This window comes from Heliconius melpomene, chromosome 21, assembly GCF_056956725.1.
Source record: "Heliconius melpomene rosina isolate 202511_hmr_F chromosome 21, ASM5695672v1, whole genome shotgun sequence".
Lineage (NCBI taxonomy): Eukaryota > Metazoa > Arthropoda > Insecta > Lepidoptera > Nymphalidae > Heliconius > Heliconius melpomene.
In genome coordinates, this window is record NC_140409.1 from 10,554,650 (window position 1) to 10,580,838 (window position 26,189).

General features: G+C 29.7%; 1 protein-coding gene across 2 annotated transcripts in view; it reads left to right on the forward strand.

The window, feature by feature from the left end:
• LOC146527233 (UNC93-like protein) overlaps positions 1-23,692 on the forward strand; it is a 71,206-nt gene extending 47,514 nt beyond the window's left edge. For both annotated transcript variants that reach the window (XM_085206757.1, XM_085206756.1), the window contains 6 exons: positions 12,105-12,793; positions 13,165-13,387; positions 14,602-14,764; positions 15,027-15,294; positions 21,100-21,296; positions 21,769-23,692. In XM_085206757.1, the coding sequence (XP_085062883.1) occupies positions 12,124-12,793; positions 13,165-13,387; positions 14,602-14,764; positions 15,027-15,294; positions 21,100-21,296; positions 21,769-21,891 (1,644 nt within the window). In that variant the 5' untranslated portion in view covers positions 12,105-12,123 and the 3' untranslated portion in view covers positions 21,892-23,692. The remainder of the gene's footprint in view (positions 1-12,104; positions 12,794-13,164; positions 13,388-14,601; positions 14,765-15,026; positions 15,295-21,099; positions 21,297-21,768) is intronic.
• The last annotated feature ends 2,497 nt before the right edge of the window (positions 23,693-26,189 follow it).

Below are 26,189 nucleotides of genomic sequence, written 5' to 3' on the forward strand. Positions count from 1 at the left end.
TATTTATTCTTATATCTTTAGCCAACGATGGAAACAGTAAAACGATAGGGTTAAAAATATAAAAGAATATAATTAAATTATAAATAAATGCTAATAGGATCTCCTAACATAACTATTTATATAGCTATATTTCGTTTACATTTAACTTTCATACATACTCGTACATGTAGAAAAAGCCACAACTTCTAAAAGTAACGGGAAGTGTTCGTTATAATTAATTGTAATACATTATAATGTATGACAATATCATTAACTTTATCGTCACAGATGATGCAGTTAGAAATGTTAATTTTAAATACGTATAGAGAGAGTCATATTACGTATGTATGCTTCGCCGAGGATAACCGCTTAACTGTTCCTGGTGTTACATTTAACGTCACAGCGACAGTATTGGTAGTAGAATATATTTTTTTTTACTCACATTATTTTATTATGTTAATATAGAGTAGATATACTATCCAAAAGTACGTTATTTGAAATACAAATAAATATCTTTATTAGATTTTAATTATTTATTATTTGCCTCGGATAGTTCATAGAAATTAAATTATAAATAAGACATCAAATTTTGATATATATAAAATTTTATGTTGGAGTTCGGTCTGCAGTGTGAATTGAAGTCAATTTTAAGAACCATTAAAGTTTGCGAACGAATCCAGCAAAAAATTTCCTTGTTGTGTTTATATAACACAAATAATCTATATTGTGTTTAGTAGATGTATAGTAATTATAATTATTAATTAAAAAGACAAAAATAGAAAAAAAAAACAATTGTACGTAGATATCAAAGAAATGGAAAGTAAGGAATTAAAAATACTAACTAATACTAATTAATATTTGATGGTGATTCCGAAGTTGGCTTAGCGTGTAACTCGTAGAAGATAAACGCGTCGCGACGTGAGAGGCATTTTGTGAACGATAATCAGTTAAAGACATACTACATATAATGGTTTGCTTAAAAAATCTATTTTTCGTGAATTTTAGACAAAGTAACAATATTATTTTGGAACCTTTAGAGTTACCCTGTCAAAATATTAATAATTTAAGCTTTTTAAGTGTCCCATAAAGATATAACCGTCGTTAATGACTAGAAATTTGTTTTTACTGTCACGTTAAAAGTTACGTAAGTTATTTAACTAAATTAAAAATTATAAATAAAAAATCTTATTAAATAAATTTATAACTTAAAATAAAAATATATATTGTTTATATCTTATAGGCACGTGATACCGATGTGTGTATGTCAATCCACAAATTATCGTCCTAAGAATCAGTTGTAATGATCGTTTAACACGTAAACGTTAACATTATAATAATCTTACAATAATTTTTAAATTAAACATATAATTTAGCGACACGATAATACTTCGAATTATAAAGTAAACTAGAGCGCTAAAGGAAAAATTTGGTGTGAAAAAACTATAAAAATAGTTTATTGTAATTATAGTTTTTGTCAAAAATAAAACAAGTTACTCTTAATAAAACTAGCAATTAGTATTATTAAGTTTTTTTATGGTAAAGCAAAAGTAGATATTATTCTATATGAAATATTACTTTGCAAGCAGAATTCGGCATGAAGTGGGGAACGGAAGCAGTCTCAATGAGAACGAAGTGTTTTTACACTAGGTTCTCAGGTTCAAACCCCCAACCATTGCATTTTCAGTCGGACGCTGTTGCATTAGGCCTCGAGCCTCATACATAACACAAAAAATATTTAAAACTAAAATAAATATTATATGCTATTATATAAACGTTTGTAATGTTTAACTAACCTTCCATAGATTCTATCAACATATTTTATGTTGGTGCTCTCGTGAGCCCGACACCGGTCGACGCTGAATATTCATTATGATCTTAATATAACGTCATTCAAAGAGTGACGTGCGCGCGCGTCAATGTCCTAATTGAAAACAGATGAATAAACTGAGGTAGCATTCACTCTTGTTATTTGTGAAAAAGGTAAAGAACGATTTTGAATTATTTAAAAATATCGGGTAAACCACATTTGGGTGTGGGATTTTTGTCCAATTACAATAAATTTACTGTATACCTACTAGATTCAGAAATCTTATTTTTAGATAATTGATTGATTGATTACATTACAGTGATAGAGTTAATATATCTATTAAAATAAAAAACGTAAACATGTTGTGCCATGGTCCATGACGTACTTTCCAATACCTACCTCAATCTTGACTTAGTTGGCCAATCTAATTGCGTCTCAGTTACTCGTATTTACAACTAATAACTAAAATTACAAAACTAAAATTTTACCAAAATAAGTTATTATAAACAAACAAAAAAATCGTATCAGATATAATTATTTTTGAGCCTATAGCATTTATTTAAAAAAAAAATACGTTTCTGTTCCGTTTTACATTAATTTGTTCTATTTGAAATAACATAGTGTAAGGTTAATGATTATTATTAAATGAAGTTAATAAATCTGTACCCTTCATTTTTATTTATTTTTACACTGCTAAGTAAAATTTTGTTATAATAAAGTTGTGGTATGTCTTGTTTGCGTCATTGCTATTTACTTTTTTGTTTTCCTTAAGCACCCAATTGCTTGGATGATGGACAAAATAATATTATACACAATAAAAAATATATTTACAGATAAATACAAGATCATATGTGCGTGCATATTATGCATATTATTTAAAAAATCGTTTAAACACACTCTTGTAGTGTAGAGTAGCCGTATTGAATTTTGCGTCATATCTTACCAGAACAGGAAAACAAATAAAAAATACCAAGAGTAGGTTTCGAACGCACAACCATCACGTTATATTCAGACGTTGTCACTGCACCACGTGACCCCTTTATAATTAATAACAACAATATAAAACGAAATACTCTAAGACAACTATAAAAAAACTTTAACTCATAGGTATTTTAAGTATGTATAGGACTGTACAAGTGAGGCTAACCGCGACTCCATGATTCTCCTTAAAACACACTATTGGACGCAAAAGACTTTCGTAAACTAAGACGTAGACAGTAACTTTCACTAAATCGTTGTAATATTATCTAAATATTTTAATATATTTATTATAAAAAATGAATAATTAATAATATTTTGCTATATGCTTTTTAATATTCATTTGGCTAAATTCATATTTTAGATACATATCCATAGGCTCTACCTCACTTAAACTTTAATTAGAATAACTTGACGTTTATGACCATATATTAATATAGGTAAAATTTATATAACTTTATTAATTTTATATTTAAATTGATGTGTTCCCAAATCTTAAGTCATCTGAATTTCTCTACAATATATTATTAAAAAAAACCTGGCGCTATTTAAATGAATAAAAAGTATAGATAAAATATATTTACAACTAAGTGAGACATGTCGTGTACTCTCTTGATGGAAACTAGAAAATCTACTTCAAAAGTGGTTCTAAGCTGTAAGAAAGTAATGCGAGTAAAAATAGAATCGAATCCAAGACTTAAATGTCGCTATAAATACTCAACTGGTTTTAGTTAGTAGTAACTTTATAAACTCTTACAGATGCTATTATAAGTTGAAAATATATAGATATATTATGATACTTTGTAATGGATATTATAGCTTCTCACTAATTTTTAGCTTAAAAATAGTAAAAATTGTTCGTATCATTATTATTTTACATATATTTAAATTCAAAACAATTCCGAAGACAATTACTGAGAATTACTATCGAGGTTGCATATATCAAATTATAAGGTATTACATAGTATGGCAACGTAAGATATGTGGAAAGCAAAATTAATGTTTGTTTACATTTGAAGTCAATGGCACTTATATAATAGTAGAGACTCGAATGCGGCTTTACTCGCGTAAACCAAAGTATAATGTTATTTTTTAAATATTACATTTATAATATTGGTATGATGATTTCCTTTAGTATTGTCTACTATGAATCTATTTAGCTTTTAAATTATATATATTTAATTAAATTTTAATAATTAAAATTTAATAATATTTTATTAAATTGATAGCAAGTAATTTGAGAATAAACAAAGTAATTATCACAAGGCTAGAGTCTAATGACGATTGCCTAATAATTTCGTTTTATATTCATATTAGAAAATAAACTAACAAAATAAGCATTTTATATAAGAATACAATTAATAGCAAATTAATTTATACTCAGTTTAATTTTATTTTAATATTTTTTTTGTTCATTTAGAGGTGGTACCTACAGTAATTTTATTTGGTATTATAGGTATAAAAATATTTGTTCATCAGCAGGACCTAACGAGATAAATTAGCAGTACATAATTAATGTTAAAATTTAAAAGATTTTATTAAGTATTCAAAAAATGTTATTGTCATAAAATGTTTGGTATTTAATTTGACGGTATTTGAAGCGCTCTGAAATCTCTAACTGCGACGAACATTACAAACAAAAATAGTTTTTATTAAAACGGTATTTTTTTAATAGTAATAAAAAAATGGACTGTAAATACAAAGTTAGTGGACATTGAAGCTTTTTAAATTAAATTGATTTATTTATTTCATTAGTAAAATTAAATATTTAGTGCTTTTCTTGTACAATAATATGAAATATTATTTTATTAATAGTTCATATTAAAAAATATATTAATATGTCAACTAATTCAAGTTTCAAATGTCGATCAAGCTATTAGAAAAAGTTGATACTATGTAACTTTTATTATATAATTTAAAAAATAAAGCAATTACTAAATATTTTAAGTCGTTTTCCTGTTAGATTTTTTTCTAGGAACGTAGTTAATATACGTTTACTTATTTTATGTGACTTTGTACGCAACTATAATGTTAAGTGCATTGTACCATTTAAAATATTGTTAGACTTTTGAGGAAATTAATTTTATAGGAATATTAAAGAACATTATATAAGCATATTTAAATCAACCTTAAAGGTAAATATTTTGAGTTTATAATATATATTTTCTTCTAATGCAATACACATAAATAAAATATAATGTATAAAAAATACAATAATAGATATTATATGATTTGTTACTTAATATAATTGTTTTGAAAAAATAATTTTCCAAATAATAGTAATTATTCATTAAGCACAGATACATGTAATTATTTTTATATTAAAATTAATGTTAAATATCTTTTTTTCTTAAATAACAGCCATTTTACATTTCTTCTATTCCGACCGATTTTAATGACCGACAAAAGTATGTACCTAAGAGCTTAATGAACAAAACATAATTACAAGTATCACTTGTTTCTTAACGAACTATTCATTCATTTTACATAATTCCCAGTATTTTTTCTTTAGTATTTAAATTTGCGCAACTGTTTTATTATTGATTTTACCAACAGAATGTATATTTCTTAAGTGTTATATCTTTAATCGCTGTGCACTAGTTTATATTATACACTAGTCTTTTAGATTAATTTTAGCGAATAACAATAAAAAAAATTTCTGTCACTTCCAATAGTTCTGAGGATGATGAAGACACTCCAGGGTATTGACTGTGAGGGTTAAAAATCATGGACATAATAGTAATTAATTGGATATATTGTAGACATTTACGTATTAGTGCTTTAGTTCATATATTACCATAATATTGTCCGTGTCCTTTCGATGTGGAAAAAATATATATTTAAAAAATGCAATTTAAATTCATATCATATATTAAAAAATATTTTTTAATTAAATTTCACAGTTAATTATTTAATGTATACCTAATTTATAAATATAAATATTTATTAAAACACTCAAACTATTATATTATAGAAAGGATTAACTAAGCAACACAATAGCCGCGACGAAGAAGGTCAAATTTTAGTTGAAAATAATATCGTCTTAGTTTTTGTTTTATTTTCGTCATATATTATAACATTGTCGCGAGCTGACAGCGGGACTGTATAGGAGGTGTTGCTCATTAACATTTCACCCATTAGTTTTTGTATGTAACATATACACAATGTATTCGGAATTCATGAATTGATAAAATTAATTCTAAAACTTATTTTTAAAAAAACTTAATTTTTCCTCTGATTGTAATTGCTTTACTTATAATATAGATTTTCATATTCTCTGACTCATAAGTGTAGTCATTCATTAAGAATATTCATTTTTCAAAGTAAACGACATTAAATAATAAACAGTTATTATACGATTTAAATATCTAGATTACAACTTTTTCTCTATTCGATTCGAGATGGCAATATGAAAAACTCATATAATATAGTGTTAGTGAGGGAGTAGTGAGTGAGGGCGTCGTGGCACAGAGGCACAAGCAAGTGACTGTAAAGCTACGATTGTGGGTTCGATTCGGGGAAATAAATTATATTATAATTTATTTTCTCAACACGCAGCACCTCGAAAATTCGGCGGAAAGTAGAGACCCGAGTGTCTTAACATTAAGTTTCCTCTCTCTACCCTGCTCTATAAGGGATACAGAGTGAACCTTAAAAAAATAAATATCTATATATATATAAAGGGACTTGTCCTCACTGACTGAGGTAAGACGCACGCACAGCCGTAACCGCTGTGCGTAGAAACGTTAAATTTGGACAGATGTTTACTTTCGTAATCTGGACATCCACTAAGAAGGGATTTTGAAAAGTTTTAACCCTAAAGGGGTGAAATAGGGGTTGAAAGTTTATATGGAAAAAAAATTAAATCGGCACCGATTTTTATAAAATTTCAAATTTAGGTTTTTAAAAGTGTTTAATTGAACACGTGTTTCATAGTTTATTAGAATTCACCCCTAAATAAGCAAGCGAAGCTGCGCACGTCCGCTAGTAGTGTAATAAATATCATAAGCGTAGACAGTTTTCTATGGACCATATAGTGTGTTAAGTTTATTAAGTAAGTTCAACAACAATAAGGCAAAACAGAGAGTGGACTCGGGAGCAACGACTTTCAACCGATTAAATCCAGACAGTCCAGACTCGTGCAGTTCTATCCACTTTCGACCAGATCCGACCGCTAGTAATTGTGGACGATTAACGATAAAGCGTGATGATGTGAACGATAAACTTTACTTTTGTGCGTAATACTAAACTACTACCTTTTTAATTTGGAGGTACTATATGAATGTATACATTAATTGATGATACTAAGTTTATTAGGATTTCGAACAATTTATATTTTTGCAACCTGCAAAGCTGTTCCTGCAGGAAGTCGGCTTATTAAATTCTTATTAATTATATTGAAATATGAACTTGTTTAATAATTTGTACTTAAAACTTACACTAGCAATATATATACACACACACTGTACTGTTACACTGAAAACAACAAATGGCCTTCCCCAAAGCGAGATTGAACCCGGAATCACATACCAAAAGCTGATTGACAATTTAATTATGACAGTAAGTAGTTGTATAAACAAAACTGTTTTTGTTACATACCAACAATTCCATCCCAGATCTCTTCCTCTTCAAAACTCGTTCAAAACCAGTTGGCAAGTATGAAATGAAATTTTCTATCTATATCTAGTATGTATAACTTAGAATATTGTACATGCGTAGAATTAAACTTTACCATATATAAAGTCAAATATAATATCTACACATCAAACAAATAATAGTAATTGGTCAAAAGATTTGTTATTCGTATATTAATAATGGCGGTAATAAAGTTAATTGCTTTTAAAATTGAAGAAATTCCAGTTTCTAAGTGTTGAGAAAAAAAATGCATTTTTCAAATTGTATTAATAGATTATATTTGTAATTAATTTTCGCGTATATTGTGAAATTATTCAAATTGTCGTTGTATCTCGTTGACCATGATGCGAATGTGATAAATGTGATATTAGCTAAATACTAGTTTTATTATATACCTAAAAAAATTCAAAATTATTTTTCGATTAAAAATTGGAAAAAATAGTTCTAAGATTTTTAATATTATATATTTTCAGTATACCTATATAATAAACTACTGTAGGTATAATAGACTATAAAATTAGTTCATTATAAACCAAATTAGTCACACATTGCATTTTGTAATAAACGAATAAAAAAATTCGTTTCCTTTAAAAAATAATATTCTGAACAAGATATTTAAAAATTATTGGTAATACGTATATTATAATTAATTTACAAACGTTGCTCTTGCATATAATGTGATTGTATTGAAAATGAGAAAACTTTCAAAAGAGCCGGTTTGTGTAACCTGTTATTTTAGGACAAGTTCAGACGGCGCGAATTGCGACTAAGTGTTAAATTTTTTTTAATTGATTTTTTTTGTATATACTTATTTAAGTTGATAACCTGGAGTTTGATATTGAAATATATTTTAAAATAATGCTTATCAAGAATTTACTAAGAATCAAAAAAAAATATTAAGCTTGATGTGAGCAACCGAGACGTGTAAAATCAATGTGAGTTATTATAACTTAAAAATTTATGATGTTTTAAAAATATATAAAAACATGTAAGGCTCTTAGTACATAGATATTTATCGTAATTTAAATTATTGTGCAGTTTCGTTTGAATTTGTCTTTATAATATCCGTTAATTTGCAAATTGCGAAAACAGGTCCCGAAACAAATTATTTGTACGTGTGTTGTCGATTTCAATCTTTGTTTACGGCTACAGGAAAACCATTTACGTCTTATGATTTATCTATTTATTCGTCGGATTTAATTAAGTTGTTCTTAGAAATAAATATTAAAATTTTTAATTAGCAAGTATTTTTTTAAAACATAAAAAGTTTTTTGAAAGTGCAAAGCCAAAGTGAGTTTATTTCAATGTTTTTATAAGTAATATTTTTTGTTTTTACATTTTTTGCTACTTATATATTTATGAACATTATACAAGACGAACTATGCAGGTATTTAATTATTTGTAAGATACACATATATATACATATGATTATATAATAAGAAATAAAAACAATATATATTTTACTTACTCATATATATTTTTAAATTTTTTGCTCTACAAATAAGTCTACTGCAATCATATTTTGTGTAATGTAAATGATATGTCAACAATTATAATGTTAATATATTCCAATTACATGCATATGTAGTATAAAATGTCTCATTTATTATTTTTAAATTTTAAAAGTTTATCAAGTAGCGCTAGTTTGTGACAACTTGATAAAATAGTCTCATTATTGTTAACTGGATGACTTTAATAATTTTTTATCGCCATAGTGATTTTTTGTTTCTAGGTACGTTATCGTAGCTTTTTATTCTTCTCATATCTCATACATTACCAAATTACTATAATTAGTTAATTTTCGAATACTCTAAGATCAGTTGATAAAATCCTAAAATACAGTATTACTAAGAAAACAACGACTGTGAATCTCTGTAGTACAGTAAAAACAAAAAAAAATCCAAAGTAAACAAAAATAATCTCATAAAAAGTAATCTCTAAAATAATTGAAGCCTATACCAATTACATTTCATCATAGTCTGATGTTGCCATTGTTTACCGACCTTGGCTAATTGATATAATATGTGTATATGGTCAAAGTGTGTTCGCTTCCGTAGCAAACAAAATTTGTATTCATTAGCCTTATTACTACTACATCCCCCCCCCCACCTCTTCAATTGGTGGAGTAACAATCCTTCATTAAGTTATAGCGTTATACGTAACAATAGCAACTTATAATTGTGGCCATGAAAATTTCATTGTTAGAAGAATATCATAGAGCTTTAGTCTAGTTTTGTAAAAGACGTTTAAAAATCAGTTTTAAAATAATCATGGAAGTAGCTGATTTTTTGTTTTATTTAGAGAATTTATACATATAATAAAATTGTAGCTCTCTGTAGGTCAATGGGAGACACATGAGAAAAACCATTATTGGTGAAAACTATTTAAAAATGTAATAGAACACATAACCATGTGTCTGTTTATCGCTAATCTCTTTTCACTATTTAATTTTAGCAAACTTCCCTTAAAAAATTTGTGTTTGTTCAATTCAATCATAAAAAATATAAAGTATTTAGTTTATTTTCTTATTGAGTTGGCTGAAGTTTTAGTTTTCAGTGTATGGATATTTTTGGAAGCAGAAACAACATGAAAGTAATTCAGAATAGTTAACAAACAATTGTGTATTGCTAGCTGGCGAAGCCACGGGCAGATTGCTATTTTATAATAAATCTAAACGAGAATTAGTTATATCGAATATTTTTTATTATTGTTTAATTTGCCCTTCATGTTACATTTTTTTCACGTTTTATATATGAATCTTCATACGAAAATATCTTGTTTGTATAGTAGAGGTGGTAGTAGGTAAATTGTGATTGAGGTATGATGCTACGAATATCGGTCAAGATGTGTCTTATATCAACAGGGTGTCCTTTGAAAACAAGTTCTGTCAACACATTAGGCTCGCTGATGCAAAATGCATAGCTTCTATAGTAATGCCTTATTTTTAGACGTTTCTTATGTTTGCTTCTAGATGGTTAATTTACTAGAAGGATTTCTCATTTCAAATATTTTAAATTCACACTTTTTGATTACATAGTATATCTTTGTCAAATCATGAAATACATTGTAAAGTAAATAAAAATTTCGTCTTTAATAAAATATTCAAAATGTAAAGAAATAAATATATATTTTTATTGGTAGTTTAACTCTGTGAACAACGCTTAAAACTGAACATTTTTATGAATTGGTCTTCGAGCCTTATTACGAGTATCAGAGGAAGTGCGAATAATGACATGTAACGTGGGAAGGTTTTAGTTACGCTAGCCCGCAAAACTGACATTAGCTCCATAATAGATTATAACTTTTAGTAGGTAAATCAAGACTGCTCTACAGGCATTGTTAGCATAGCAAAAATAAATTATAATAACCATTAGTTGGAAATTATAATGGTGGAAATATTATAAGCGATTTTTAATACCAAGGTTGTAACGGGAAATAAGATGTTATAATATTATAAAAAAAAATGGAATCAGAAAGTATTGGAAGAAAATTTTCCTTTGTTTTCATCTCAAATTTTCAATTGGCCATTATTAGATAGATAGATAAGCCAAGTGACAATATCTAACATCAACACATAATATAATCATTCAACACCCATCAAGTTACACAATAGAACATTCAATCGATCTTGGACGCGTACTCGAAGTGAATATAGACTTCAAATTTCACCATCCGAATCTGTAATTATGTTTTTGTTTCTTTTTGAATGTCCGAACGTCGAACTATTAAATATTGTATAATTTAATAGTTGTCACCTGAGGACGTCCATTTTGATTTTTTATTTTTATATTTGTTTTATAAATCTTAATTAAAATCAAAATCAAAAAAGTTTCCCCTTTTTGTAACCGTCACGCAATAGCTGTAGGTTCAATCCCCCCACATCCCCATCGAGAGAATGAATAACTATTTATTAATATTTTCATTATTTTCATATTGTTTCATATCATTCTTCACTCAACACGCAATGCTTCGTAAAATAAGTGGGGAACGGAGTGTCTTAACACTAGGATCCCTCTGCCTACCCTGCTGTGTGTGGGATACAGCGTAAATCCTAATATGATCTTAAATATTAATTTTCGGAATTTTAAATACATCTTGCTGACTACTATTTATTCCACATAATAATAAGCCTAAAATTAAAACTCAAACAGAAGACATAAACCGTTCATCACGTAACACGTAACGTTTACACAACACCTGTATTTTTCCAAACGATTATTTTAGTCGTATTAGATGAGGCTGATATTCATTCAGTTTTTTTTTTCATGTGTCATGTCAAAAGAGTATGTGAAACAGCACAATGAGGTGATATGTACTTCGTCGATGTTTTTCATTGTAGTGTCAGCCCGAATCAAATCGAAATTGTCACGGACACCACCTCCATAACCACAAAACGGCTTATCATTATATTGGGTGCTGTGTTTCATTAAGAGGCCTCGTGGATTGTTTTTATTGTGCTTATAACGTCATCTTGAAAAATACTATTTCGAACGCGTGTACTTAGAATTAATTACCGTAATATCCTTGTAAGCCATTGTGTTATATAAACTTTTTATATATTTAGTTATAATAATCGGCTTCACGCTGTATCCCGCACTCAGCAGAGTAGGCATAGAGAACACTCTGTTGCCCGTTTTTCCGTAATATAATTTTATTTAGTTAATAATAAACAATTTAATTTATATTTACAATGTTCTTTTTACAGGGCAAAACGAGAACACGGTATGACTACGACGCACGGTGGCGGCTGTGAAGACCACCGGCCGGACAAGGACTCCGTGTACACTGTGAAAACTGGGTTCAAAAACGATGGCTATCAGCATGATAGAGATTCCAATGACGACATCGTCAAACCGCCACCTCTTCCCACCGAGGATGATTCTTATCCTTCGGGCAAAGTGAAACTATCCAGAAATGAGAAATGGAGAATATTAAAGAATGTAGCGGCTGTCAGTGCGGCCTTCATGGTGCAGTTTACAGCGTTTCAAGGAACTGCCAATCTTCAATCTTCAATAAACGCCGCAGACGGTCTCGGAACCGTCTCCCTTAGCTCTATTTACGCGGCTCTCGTCGTTTCCTGTATATTCGTGCCTACTTTCCTTATCAAGAGGCTAACAGTGAAATGGACCCTATGTCTATCTATGCTTTGTTACGCGCCGTATATTGGCGCTCAATTCTACCCTGCTTTCTATACGCTCGTCCCTGCTGGAGTTATAGTCGGCTTAGGCGCAGCGCCGATGTGGACTTCCAAAGCCACATACTTGACTCAGGCTGGAAGTGTGTACGCTAAGTTAACAGATCAAGCAGTCGATGGTATCATAGTTAGATTCTTTGGCTTCTTCTTTTTAGCGTGGCAAACTGCTGAGTTATGGGGAAATCTTATTTCTAGTTTAGGTAAGTTGTAACAATGTTCATTTATTTTATCCTGTTATTCGTAAATATCTAAATTGAATTTTAAATTAAGCATGTTTCTCGTGTAATACAATTGATTCGATTAAAAGCATCCGGGTTCGATGTCCCTGTTGAATGAGATTTTTTCGCCATTGAAGATCCTAATGAGTTCAGTTTTAAAATATAAGGCTTATGAACATTTTTGTTTACTAATTCATGGAATTTTAATGATAAAAAGTTTATTAAGAAATGTTCTTAAAGTACATATATTATGATTTTTATGAGAAAAATTCTTTTAAATTTTTATGGAGTTATTTCATCTTTAACTTATTTAAGTATGTTAGGTATTTAATTAATTAATTAATCTTCAACAGTATTTTCCTCGGGTGTACATAATGGGAGTACATCCATAAAGAATACAAGTAACACTTTCCTCACATGTGGAGCTAACTTCTGCATGATTGGAGGAGGTCACCATGACAACCAGAACTTACACCGGCCACCTGACAGCGAGATTTATGAAATTAGTGCTATATACCTCGCGTGCGTGGTAGTGGCCGTGTTGATGGTCGCCTTACTCGTCGATCCTTTGTCTAGGTACAATTTAGATTATTATTAATTGTAACACATCTTCTGTTGAACGCAACGTCGGGTTTTTTGCATGGGTGCCAGAGCGAAGAAATGAAAATATAAATAAATAATAATTCTTTTCTCCGAATAGGGATCGAATCCACAACCATCGCGTTAAACTCTTGTGTCCATTATTTAAACATATCTTTAAAAGTTAGCAGTAAACAACATCGAGTTATAACTAAATAACTCTACAAACTGTTTGCATTTATCTAACATCTTGAAGATATAGGAATGAAGAAGATATATATATATATATCTCCATTAAATACATACATAGGAACAAGTAATTTATGAACCGAAGACTAAATGTCGGGCCTGTAAGTTGCGCCACTGGATTCACTGGATAAATCCATTAAGCAATGTCTGCAAAGATATCTTGTAACATGTTACTCGGGTATTGCACGGCGTCGTATTACACCAGTTGCATATACATTTTTTCTTACCAATTAAAACTTTGTTACTTTTTCTTTTCCATTCTTGTTCTAATAATTCATTTTAATTAACATTTATGTGATGTATTATTTAAGTTTATATTTGCTATTTATAATCGCCAGTCGTGGCGCAGGCATAAAGTGTGACTGTAAAATCGACGGGTAGTGGGTTCGATCTCCAGTCGAGGAAATTAAATATTTATTTAAATGTATATTTCCATTTCTTCGCATTGGTGTCGAGGCAAAGCGCGGCGTTGAATTCCGCCAGAATGCCTCCAGAATTCGGCGGAAAGTGGGAAACAGAGTGCTTTAATACTAAGGTTCCCTCTATCTACCCTGCTGTGTGAGGGATACAGCGTGCATAGATTTTAGTATTCAATTGGTTGTATTAAATTTATTCGAATCACAATTTGATCAGGCAATTATACGCATATTCTAAGGTATAAAATTTGAAAAACAAGCAGCAATTAACGTCTCTAAAATTAATTAAACGCTTGTAACAATGCCCTCTACAAGATACATTGTTTATTTTTTCAAATTCAATTCTAACTTAATTCGGCAATTTAAAACGTAGTCTTATCAGACTTCGAAGAAATCTAGAAGGTTGTGCTAATTTAATAGAAAAGTACTCAAGCATTTAAGAACGGAAATTATTGTCTTATAAAAATTTGGAAATTTGTATTAATTAAGTCTTGTATGTATGTATGAAAACCAATCAAAAATATTAACAGAGTAGTTTATTTGAAGGTACGGTGAGAAACAGAGAACTGCTGATACTGCCAAGTTGTCAGGAATCCAGCTTTTATCAGCTACTGCATACCAGTTAAAGAAACCCAATCAACAACTGCTAATACCAATCACATTGTGGATTGGTATGGAGCAGGCATTTATTGGTGCTGAATATACACAGGTTAGTAAATATATATTGAGGCCGTTGTGACTGTAACGCGACGATTGTGGGTTCGATGTCCACTCGAGGAAGTGAAATGTTTATTTACATTTATATCTCCGTTTCTTCGCTCTGGTGTAGAGAACAAAATAAAAACTTTTCAGTTGATATTGAATATTTTTCAATTATCTCTCATTTAAGTCCAAAGCTAAACATACTCATCTTAAGTCCCTCTTAATTTGTTTTTGATTCAAATAATTAATATATTATGTTTTTTTTTCAGGCGTATGTATCTTGTGCTCTTGGAATCCGGTCAATTGGTTACGTAATGATTTGCTTTGGGGTTGTCAACGCAATATGTTCGCTTCTCTTCGGTACAGCTATGAAATACATAGGACGATTCCCAATATTAGTGATGGGGGCGGCACTCCATCTTGGTCTCATTGTATGGCTGCTCATCTGGAGACCAAACCCTGAAACACCTACCACGTTCTTCGTGATATCCGGCCTGTGGGGTGTCGGAGACGCTGTGTGGCAAACTCAAGTAAATGGTAAGTTTAAAATTACACATATTTAACATTATACATAACTTATGATATTACAAATGTCTTAAAGATAAATTCTCTAGGTCTTAATTTAAATTATCAAAATTTAATTTTCCTTTTTTTTTAATATTAATATTTTTACTCGTATGTTCATGACATAACATAATATGTACTTGGGTAAGATACATGCTCATAATGAGTGCGTGATGTATATGTATATCAGATTTTTATTTATAAACGATGAGTGTGAAATACATAATATGAGTGCATAGAAAAGACATGTCGAGAATATAAATATAACACCGAAGGAACCATCGGAACTTCGTGTTGTGGAAACTTGAATTCAGTCCAGAATAAAATTAACATTTTGTTTAATAAAAATAATATTAATTGAATACAAAATATTAAAAAAAAACTTTTTCGTTTAAGTCAAAGTCAAGTGATTACAAGTTATAAAACATACCTATGTAAATAATATTTTTTGCGGTAAAGCAGTTATAAAATTAATATTGTTTGCTATTTGTAATTGAAGATACAAACCATCAACAGAAGGCCGATGGGTGTATGAGTGGCTTTTGTTATTATATAGTTGTTATTATATAGTAGACGTTGTATTTATTTGATGCGAAGAGTCTTTTTGTTCGAATGTAAACACAATGGTTTGGGATTCGGTTTTCATTTAGTGGAATGAACAATTTTCGCCTACAAGGCGCGCTAAGTATAGTAGGGCGTTAACTTCCTCCTCGTTTTTGTGATGTGTGCGTTTTTGTCAACCGTATTCCGAAATTAGGCGAAAAATAGGGAACTTATTGTCTTAGCGTTGGGTTCTCTTTGAATATTTACTTATTTATATACACGAAAAATAAAGAGATATTTAAGTATTTCAAGAGGTGATTATGTTTTAATTTTCAATATTTAAATAAAATGTAAAAACGAAAAGAAATGTATGTTCGAATATTTTATGCTTATTTCAAATAAACACTGTCCTACAGTCAACAAGGAAGTACAAGGAACTACATTTATAAAATATTTTATTTAATATTCAAGCACTAGGTAGATTAAAAGATTAAAAATTCAACATACGAGTACGTCAAGAAGTTAAATATTTTTGAAGGTATTCGCAGCAAAAAATTCAAGGTTATTTATGGTTTCAAATAAGTATACGTTGGTATTAGCAGATGTGGAATTATTGGACACGGTTCGCTTGCGCAGGCGCAGGTACAATACACTCACAACAAGTTTAGGTTTCCTTAAGCTTAAATGTTGAATATTTTTTCAGTTTTCAAATAAAATATTTAATTTAAATGAATACGAATAGAATTTATAAGATTATGTTTCATAAAGTTTATTTTAAAGTCCAACCGTTGCTGTCCTATGTTTTCATATTATCCATCACTAATTATCAACATTTACAATAACTTTCTTTTTGAATGTAATTCTATACTAAAGATATAGCTTAAAACAGAATTAAATTCACACTACATGTTGTTTTAATCAATCTTAGCTTTACAGGCTATAAGTATAAATCTATTCGAAGGATGCTCTTAACAGGATTTTATTTTTAGATCACAATGTTCGTACAGGCTTCTCGCGTTAGTAAGTATGCGTTCACGAGAACATACAAAAATAACGATTTTACATAATGTATATTACATTAGTTTATTGCCAGATCATTTTGAATATATTTCTTAGTCATTATATGCTGGAATTAGAAGACTTTGTACAAGCTAAATAATTTTATTATTACTTTGAGAAAAGAGAGAAAGAGAAGAAAGTTCATATGAGAAAAAATTATAGAGCCATTCACTTCTCGCCGTCCTATTTGGTTGAAATTTGCACATGCGTCTACTAGATTTAATGGCGATTAAAACATATTGTTATTTAAGTTGTTATTTAATTATTAATAGTAATATAGATATTTATCATATAGGTATATGAAAGAAAGCTTACACGTCGCAGAAAAAAGCGATTCTACTTTATAAATTTTCTTAAAAATTTACTATTTTGTTGTGCGATAGATTATAATGCATTTATTTTTTCAAGTTAGCAGAGATTATAATATACTAGCGGACACGCGCAGCTTCGCCCGCTTATTTGCACCTTTAGGGGTGAATCCTAATAAACCATGAAACACGTGTTAAATGAAATATTTTTAAGAGTTTAAATTTCTAATCTTATAAAAATCGGTGGCGATTTAAAAAAAATCCATACAAACTTTCGACCCCTATTTCATCCCCTTAGGAGTCGAATATTGCAAATTCCCCTCTAAGCGAGCACTTACGTCCTATAAGTAACTCCTATGCAAAATTTGAAATTCCTAGCAAAAGTAGTTTCTGAGATTTCGTGATGAGTGAGTGACCTTTCGATTTTATATATATAGAAGACTAGCGGCCCGCTCGCGGTTACACCCGCGTGAACCATGTTATTATTTCTATCTCCATGACTACGTCCTAGTGACGTCTATGCAAAATTTGAGACTTCTAGCATTTGTAGTAAGTAAGTTTAATACAAACTTTCGACCCCAAAAACAACCCCTTAGAAGTCGAATATTGCAAATTCCCGTCTTAGCAAGCACCTACGTCCTATAAGTAATTCCTATGCAAAATTTGAGATTCCTAGTACTTGTAGTTTCAGAGATTTCGTGATGAGTGAGTGACCTTTCGATTTTATATATATAGATAAGTATGTTATACTTTATTATCATAAAAAAATCTGGAAAAATATATTTCAAAGAGAAATCTAGGTCATTTACTGTTCTTAAAGGATGTTAATTGAGGCTTAAATTAATATTTCACTTAAAATTTTACCTCAGGTACTTAACTGTATCTAAAATGTATCTAAGATATAGACAGTTCTGTTAGTTGAACATATTGAGTAAACCGAGAAAATAATAAAAATGGTTAAGGTAACGTTACGTAATGTACGTTGAGGATATTTTTTTTTACTTATTTATTTATCTCACTATTTTACTTTTAATATTGCCATTGAAAAATATTATTGCAAGTAACTTCTCTGTTCATAAACTGAAATTAATATAATATATTAATATAATATTATTAGTATCATTTATGGGTACCTTCAAAAAGCGCGTCTATCTCCACCTCAAAGGCCGGCAACGCACCTGTAGCTCCTCTGGTGCTGCACGGGGTCGTGGGCGGCGGTGATCATCATCAGATGACCCGAACGCTCGTTTGCCTTGTCCTATTTCCATAAAAAAAAAAAATTTGCCTTAAATTGAGATACAGGCAAATATGGAGTTCTAGTACCTATGCAATGTAGATGGAATATTTTAATACCCTATTGTTTTTACTTAAATCCTACGGTTTTTTTTCTATTGCAGTCATTTTCGTGACTACGTTACAGAAGTGAAAAAAAGTCACTGAATTATTATAAAATGTATGTGCTAACTGTTGTTCAAAGTTATAATATTTTTTCTACTTATTTACATCCGCATCGAATAAAAACGAATAAAAAAACGAGATTGGTTAATGTTATTGTTATTATAATTCCTATCTATTGTTGTGTTTAACGGTTTGTATGCAGGAAATTGATGTTTTCTTTTTAATAATGGCTTCCCGGGGCCCCTTTATAGCCGCGATTGCGATATAGCGATTTGTGGAAAAATATTAATCTCACACTCAGAAATATTATATTTTATTCTCATATCAAAATTAGTATTTTTATACAATTAGATACTTGGTCATTAAAGTAGAACCTATTAAAAGTGAAAGTATTTTAAATTTACATCGAGAATCGACAATTCGTTGATTTATTTAGTTTGGTTGTTATTTACTGCAAGAAATTTATCGAAATCTCCTTACACAGACAGAGCGGCTCATTTAATTTGGACTGGCTTTCCGGGTCCACCTACTTTCGCTATTACAAACATTCGTGTAATTCACTTATAAAAATATTATATGTAATATTGAAGCCAGTCGTTGCACAGAGGCACAAGTATTTGACTGCCAGTGCGAAGTTGTTGGTTCGATTTCCACTTGAGAAAATGAAATATTTAATATTTTAATTTTTACGCTCTGGTGTCGAGGTAAAGCGCGTTGAGTTATGCTACTCACGCAATGCCTCCAGAATTGGACGGAAAGTTTGGAGCGAAGTGTCTTAACACTATGCTCTCTCTACCAATTTTGCTACATGCGGGATATATCGTGAACTGATAAAAAAAATTGGGACTAACTGTACATACATTTAAAAAGGTGTATAATTTATATAATAAGAAATTTCTCCTGGTTAGATATTATTATTTGTTAAGTAAATATTATTATTTTGTCACTTCTTTAACTTATTCTACTGACATTCACCTCGTTATACTGTCTTTATTAGTTCTATAGAATTTACTATCAATGTACATGGTAACTCAGTGCTCGATTAACTGTTATTTTAATTTTTCAATTTTGTAAATAACACATACAGATTTGTAGATAATTGTTTATATAAGAGTTTTAATGGCTACAATAGATTAGAGCATGCGTGACGCTTCCTATTAGATGATCTTTGCGCTCAGTTAATTTGGCACTTAATTTAAATAAAAATATTATTGACCCGTTTAGTTTTTTATCGAAAAATATTTCGTGATATATAATAATCAAAAGTAATTTACTAAATTTGATAGTTCATTTATAGTAATGTATATTGAGGTTAAAGGTAACATATGTCTATGTAATTTAGTATTTATACCGTTGCTAAGATGTTATTACGTACGTTACGTTGTTCGTGGTAGCTAACCTTAGGGTTTTAAGTGTAAAGTTATTATGAAATGAATGAATGTCTAATAACAATTATGATTCTTACTGGTTGGGCCGAGCGAAGCGAAACTCTTACTGGTGAAAAGTGTGTGTTCGTTGTAATGCTACTCCTTCTAGTCTAGACCGTTAAACCTACAGCTCTGAAATGTTGCAGGAGCGTTGTGTATGACGCGGTGACCCCAGCGATGTAGTTTTGGTGGTAATTGTAATTGTAGTTTTTGAATATATGGTCAAAATGTGCCCCATAGAGGTAATGTGTCGAACGTTTTGGAATTTACGCGGGCAGATTAAACTTTGACTAACCTATCGCAGCGCGTGCGGACAAAACAGAAAATTTCGCAAAAAAATTACTCAAACCTTGCCCAAATTAATTTTTTAGTGCACAGCATGTGGCGGACCCTAGTATATTACGCTCTCAAAAAAATATGACAAAAAATACGATTGTCTTAACTATTTAACTGTAGGTATCTAATATTATTATTGAATAACTATTAAAAAAATATAGCACTAAAACAACACAAGATTTACATATTCGTAGCGCAAAATGCGACATCTTATTCCTTTTTTACAAATTTTGCATTATGAATGAAGAAAAAAATTACACTACAATTTGTTGCATAACATCTATGTAAAAATATTGTGAATTAAGTAAGAGCTTTGGCGAACAATTATGTATTTAAGTTGATTATGCTTCTAGGATATCATTGTTTTGTTTTATTATTTCCCATGCTTTACCTAATTGTTTTATTTACAATGCAAACTAAGATAATATGAACACGTACAACGACTTTAGATTGTAAAATATCATTTACATATACCATTATTAGATTGAGAGTGGCTATTATTATTTAAAATGGTCCAATTAGTTTGTTTTTAGGCAAAAAAACTAATGTTGGTATACGTTTTCGATTTTACACCTAAAAAATAAAATTGTATCTAATAGAAAACTTGCAGATTTTTAAATTCTTCAACAGCATTAATATAAAGAAATCCAGTTATCAATAAGTTTTATAATTAGGTAATATAAACATATATTTTTTTAATTTTACAGGATTATACGGAGTACTTTTCAGACGTAACAAGGAGGCAGCGTTCTCCAACTACAGGCTTTGGGAGAGCGCCGGCTTTGTGGTAGCTTACGCCTACTCTACACATCTTTGTGCCAGAATGAAGCTTTATGTGCTGATGGTAGCTTTGCTGATCGGTGTGGCCGGTTACATCATTGTCGAGATCCTGCATATGAGAAAGGTAATAAATACATTTACCTATCAATACATCTTTTTCTTTCAGTTTCACGCTGTATCCCGCAGATAGCAGGGTAAGTAGAGGGAGGTGTTAAGATACAATTTTCCCCATTTTTCGCGGAATTTTTGAGACATTGCTTGTTGATGCGGAACTCTACGATACGATTTGCCTTGGTACCAGAGCGGTTTAGTTAATTCCTCCCAATGGGAATCTAACCCATAATACGCTTGTGAAAATTGAAAAAAATAAATAAATAAGGAAGACTCCATCATGTACATTCATGGTACTTCACATTCGCCCATATATTAAGTAATGCTATATTACTATGACTATTATATCGGATATCTTTGAGTTAACTCAAAAGTAATAAAAATATTTACTTAATGTCACTTATATTTTAGCTTTCAAGATTTATAAGTACGCGATTTAGACATTTTATAAAAAACGTGTTAAATATATGAAATTTACATTTTAGGCACGTCGTATGAAAGCTATTGCGGAGAACCCAGTGGCAGCAGCTGAAGCCGCCAAGCAACCTCCAGAAGAAGATGATGAAAAGGATGAGATTGATGACGATCTCATCATTACTCATCTCTGAGTGCAGGATATACCTGTTTTAAAGCGCACTAGCGCAATTGCCATAAACATTTTAGGTACAAAACCACGAGCAATGTCATCTCGAATTTAATATATTTATGTATCCAATAGTTAAGAAAATTATTGAAGTACAAAAATTGCATGAACAACTTCAATCACTAAACTGAAATTTGTATACGGTTAGTTTTGTATGCATATTATTTTTGTAATATTCACAACTTTCACACTATTACCGTATATATCGAATCAGAAAATTGCTTGTAAAATGAGATGTAGGATTTTGCATTTTTGACCATGTTAGAAGACGAGAAAATATTCATATTTCTCTATTAATTCCTCAATAAAATTGCTTGATGTAATGTAAGAGTGTTGTCGTTATATTTTGAAAGTAATAATATTCTTAAATTTCATGTAAATAATGCCTAGACTAAAAAAGTCATACTTAATATTGAGTGCATGCGAAGCCTCGGTCTGAAAGTACCGTTACTGACAAGATATAATCGACACACGTTTTTTATAAAAGTTTCTAACAGGTTTGTTCGTACTATACATATGATATGTTATTTTTAGAAATCTAAAAATCCACTTCATTGTACAAGCAATTATCTTGTACCAAATTTACAATGTTACTAGCAAAAGCCAGCGGCTTCGCTCGCTAGTATATTTATATATACAAGTAATGTGCATACAATTGATTACCTTATACTTGAATTATTATAAAATCTCAAAAAATATATTTGAATAAGACTGTCTATTAACGCTTTCATTATTTAAGTTTTTCGTATTATATAATTTTCCACAATATACATATTTTCAAGGTTTGAGTAAAGCGCAGTCGGTTTTATTATTCCAATGTGTTGAAACACGTGGTCATATTGATTATAAATGTACATATATGCATATAAAATCTGTTATTTTTGATTGTATGCTGAGAGATTTGAGTTTGGTATTTTCATATAATCTTTACCAGGCCAGGCTTTAAATATAGTATATTTTTCATATTATATTGTTATTTTTATATTTCATACGTGATTTAATGAACTTTTTATAGTGTTTCATAATTATTTATTATTTTATTAAAATTCGTACAAAGAATGGAAAGAGAGGATATGTTTTCCTATATTCTTTCTTAGAAAAATACAACAGATCGTGAGAAGATTTACTAAAATGTAGCAAATTACTTCATTTAAGGCTCGTAGATCAAATAAATTAATTATATTAAGATTATAAATATTTATGTAAGGTGTGTATCCCTTAATATATCTAGGTTATCCTATATGTCATAGTTTTCAATCATCTTTGTTTAGTGAAAATACTTTTGTATCGTAGCTAACAATCTCGTTTGGCAGTAAACACTGTATGTTTGTAGGAAAGAAATATCAACATATCACATCGACATACAAGGTAGATCATTAAGCGTACCCACTTTGAAAAATACATCTTTGAATTATTTTTTTCATATTTTAACTATTAAATATTCAAATAAAAATATCAGTAGCTGGCTTTTATCTACTGAGTGCACAAAATATAAATATAAAGCCAAGGTGTATTTCTCAAATGTTTTACAATAGGGTGAGAAAACCACGTGATAATTAACAATATAGCTGTAAAAACATAAGTATATGATATTGTAAATTAATTTTTTCAATCTAGAATAAGTAAAAGGCTATTAAGTCGATTAATTTAAATTGTTTCCATAACATATATGATTTAGTATAACTTACTATGTTAGTAGTTAGTAAGTTACTATGTTATATTATCATTTTAATTTGTAACGAAAATAAACAATAAGTTGTTTGGTCCTTATTTGTTTTATTGTTTTACCTTTTGAACTTTTTTTGGCTTTATCTTTTGCGGATAGTTCTATTCTATGAAATATCAATATATTTTTTTTATATGTAAGGTCTATTTTTTTTTCTTTCTTATAAGCTAAACTTCCCACACATTTTTTGCACTAAATTATTGATAAAAAACCTATCGCTCAATATGCCCTAAAATTGGTACCTACACATAAGATCTGATCACAATTCAATATTTTCATAATATATATACGTTTACCTAAATTACACAACAAAAGCCCCCTATCCTTTATGTGAATGACTACGATAATTGAAAAATACTGTTTCAAATTACTTTTACCAGTTACTTATATATTTTCATTTGTAAATTAACATATCGTTGAAATTGAAGGTTTTAATTATTAGATTTGGTATTAAGAATCCGTCTAGAAACACTCGCGCATTATTTGAATTTTCTAATTTCTATCTCTGCGTGGTATTGCGCACGTGGAAGGGTAGGCAGAAAAAACATGGGAGCCTAGTGTTATACTTTGATCCCATTAAGATACTTTTTTTCCCCATTTACAGACACCAGAACGATGAAATTAAAATATTTAATATTTAACTTCTTCGAGTGCGGGTCGAATCCACAACCTGTTGCGTTTACAGTCCGTGTGACTATAAGCTAAGAACGTTTTAAGATGATTGCATAACACTTAGCTAAAATGCTTACAAATAAATAAAGTAAATGTAAACCGGTCCTAAACCTAGAAAATATAACTTCCATGTATTTAAAAATTATATAAATAGCAACAAAATACAGGAAGTAAATTTGCTATTCGTTATATCTAATCAATGCGACCTTAAAGAAGATCTTGAATATTTGGGGAATCATCTTTTTGCTGCTACCGCTATTATGATTGTTTGATTACAATGAATGTGATAGATATATAAAATGTTTTATTTCATAACTCATTGCAACAATGATATTAATATTTAAGTCTTAATATTTTATTTTTTGTTCAACTTTTATTAGTGTACAAGAATAGAAAAATATATGAGACCAACGTACAACGCTGTTCTTTATAATATAACGAGACAATTAATTATTAACACAATCAACACAACAGTCGAGAGTGAAAATTATGAGGTGCAAGTCCGGTTTAGAATAACTTATATATATTTTTTTTTTTATTGGATAGGACTAATAATAAATTATAGTTACTGAAGGATGGGAGAGGGGGAGGAGAGGGGGTTTTGGTAATGGAGCAATTTATAAGTTACTAGCGGTCCGCTCGCGGTATCACCCGCGTGAACTATGCTATTATTAATTTCTGTCTCCATGGCTACGTCCTAGTGACATCTATGCAAAATTTGAGACTCCTAGCATTTGTAGTAACGAAGTTTCATACAAACTTTCGACCCCAAAAACAACCCCTTAGAAGTCGAATATTTCAAATTCCCGTCTTAGCGAGCACCTACGTCCTATAAGTAACTTCTATGCAAAATTTGAGATTCCTAGCACATGTAGTTTCTGAGATTTCGTGATGAGTGAGTGACCTTTCGATTTTATATATATAGATAAAGTATATTCTGGAATTACCTCGGGATTGGGATTGCTAGGACGCAGAAAAACTTAACTTTCGTCTATCTAATTTTACGAGCAAAATGAATGATGATGTGATGATGATGTGAAATAACCAATTTTTCTTTTCTCCGAGCAAAAGAAAATAAAATACCAAAGCTTAAAATTACTATTTATTTAGTGTTTATTAGTAATAATAGTATAGTCAATAGTATTTTTTTATGGAAAAAGACAAGGCAAACGAGCATACGGATTATCTGATGGTAAGTGGTAAGTACTACGTATCCAGATGTTGATATTATTTAAGTTGGTGACATACTGCGCGGACAGAGAATTTGGCAAACAGTTCTTATAATACTAGTAAACCATACTATAATAAAAAAAAACTAAATTTCCCTAAATACATTTAAATATCATTAATTAAATAAATTATCATATCGAGGGCGGCCCGTTAGTTGTAAATAATAGATATAAATATACAACGAAATATAGATAAATAAATTCCTATCAATCTTATCTAATAGCATTATATCAAACTTGTTGTTAGTGAAAGTGTTTATCTTTAATTCCTATCAATTTTTAAATTTCAACTTTAAATTGATAGCGCTTATACTCTATCTATAGTGCTTATCATATAATAGGTAGTGATATTATTTAATATAATATAATATATCTTTAGTTATTACTTATAATGTACCAATTACATTAGTGGGGAACGAAATGACACTAGGTTCCCTTCTGCCTACCTTGCTATTTACGGGATATAGCGTGAAGCTGATAATAATATACCAATTACCATCTCTTAAAATAATTTCTATATATCTAATATTAATTTAGATTGTACCTCCTAAAGTCATAACGTGAAATCGTTTTTAATTCTATTAATAAAAATAGTAGAGTGCGTTGATTTTTAAACGGTTTTTTATAATAACGAGT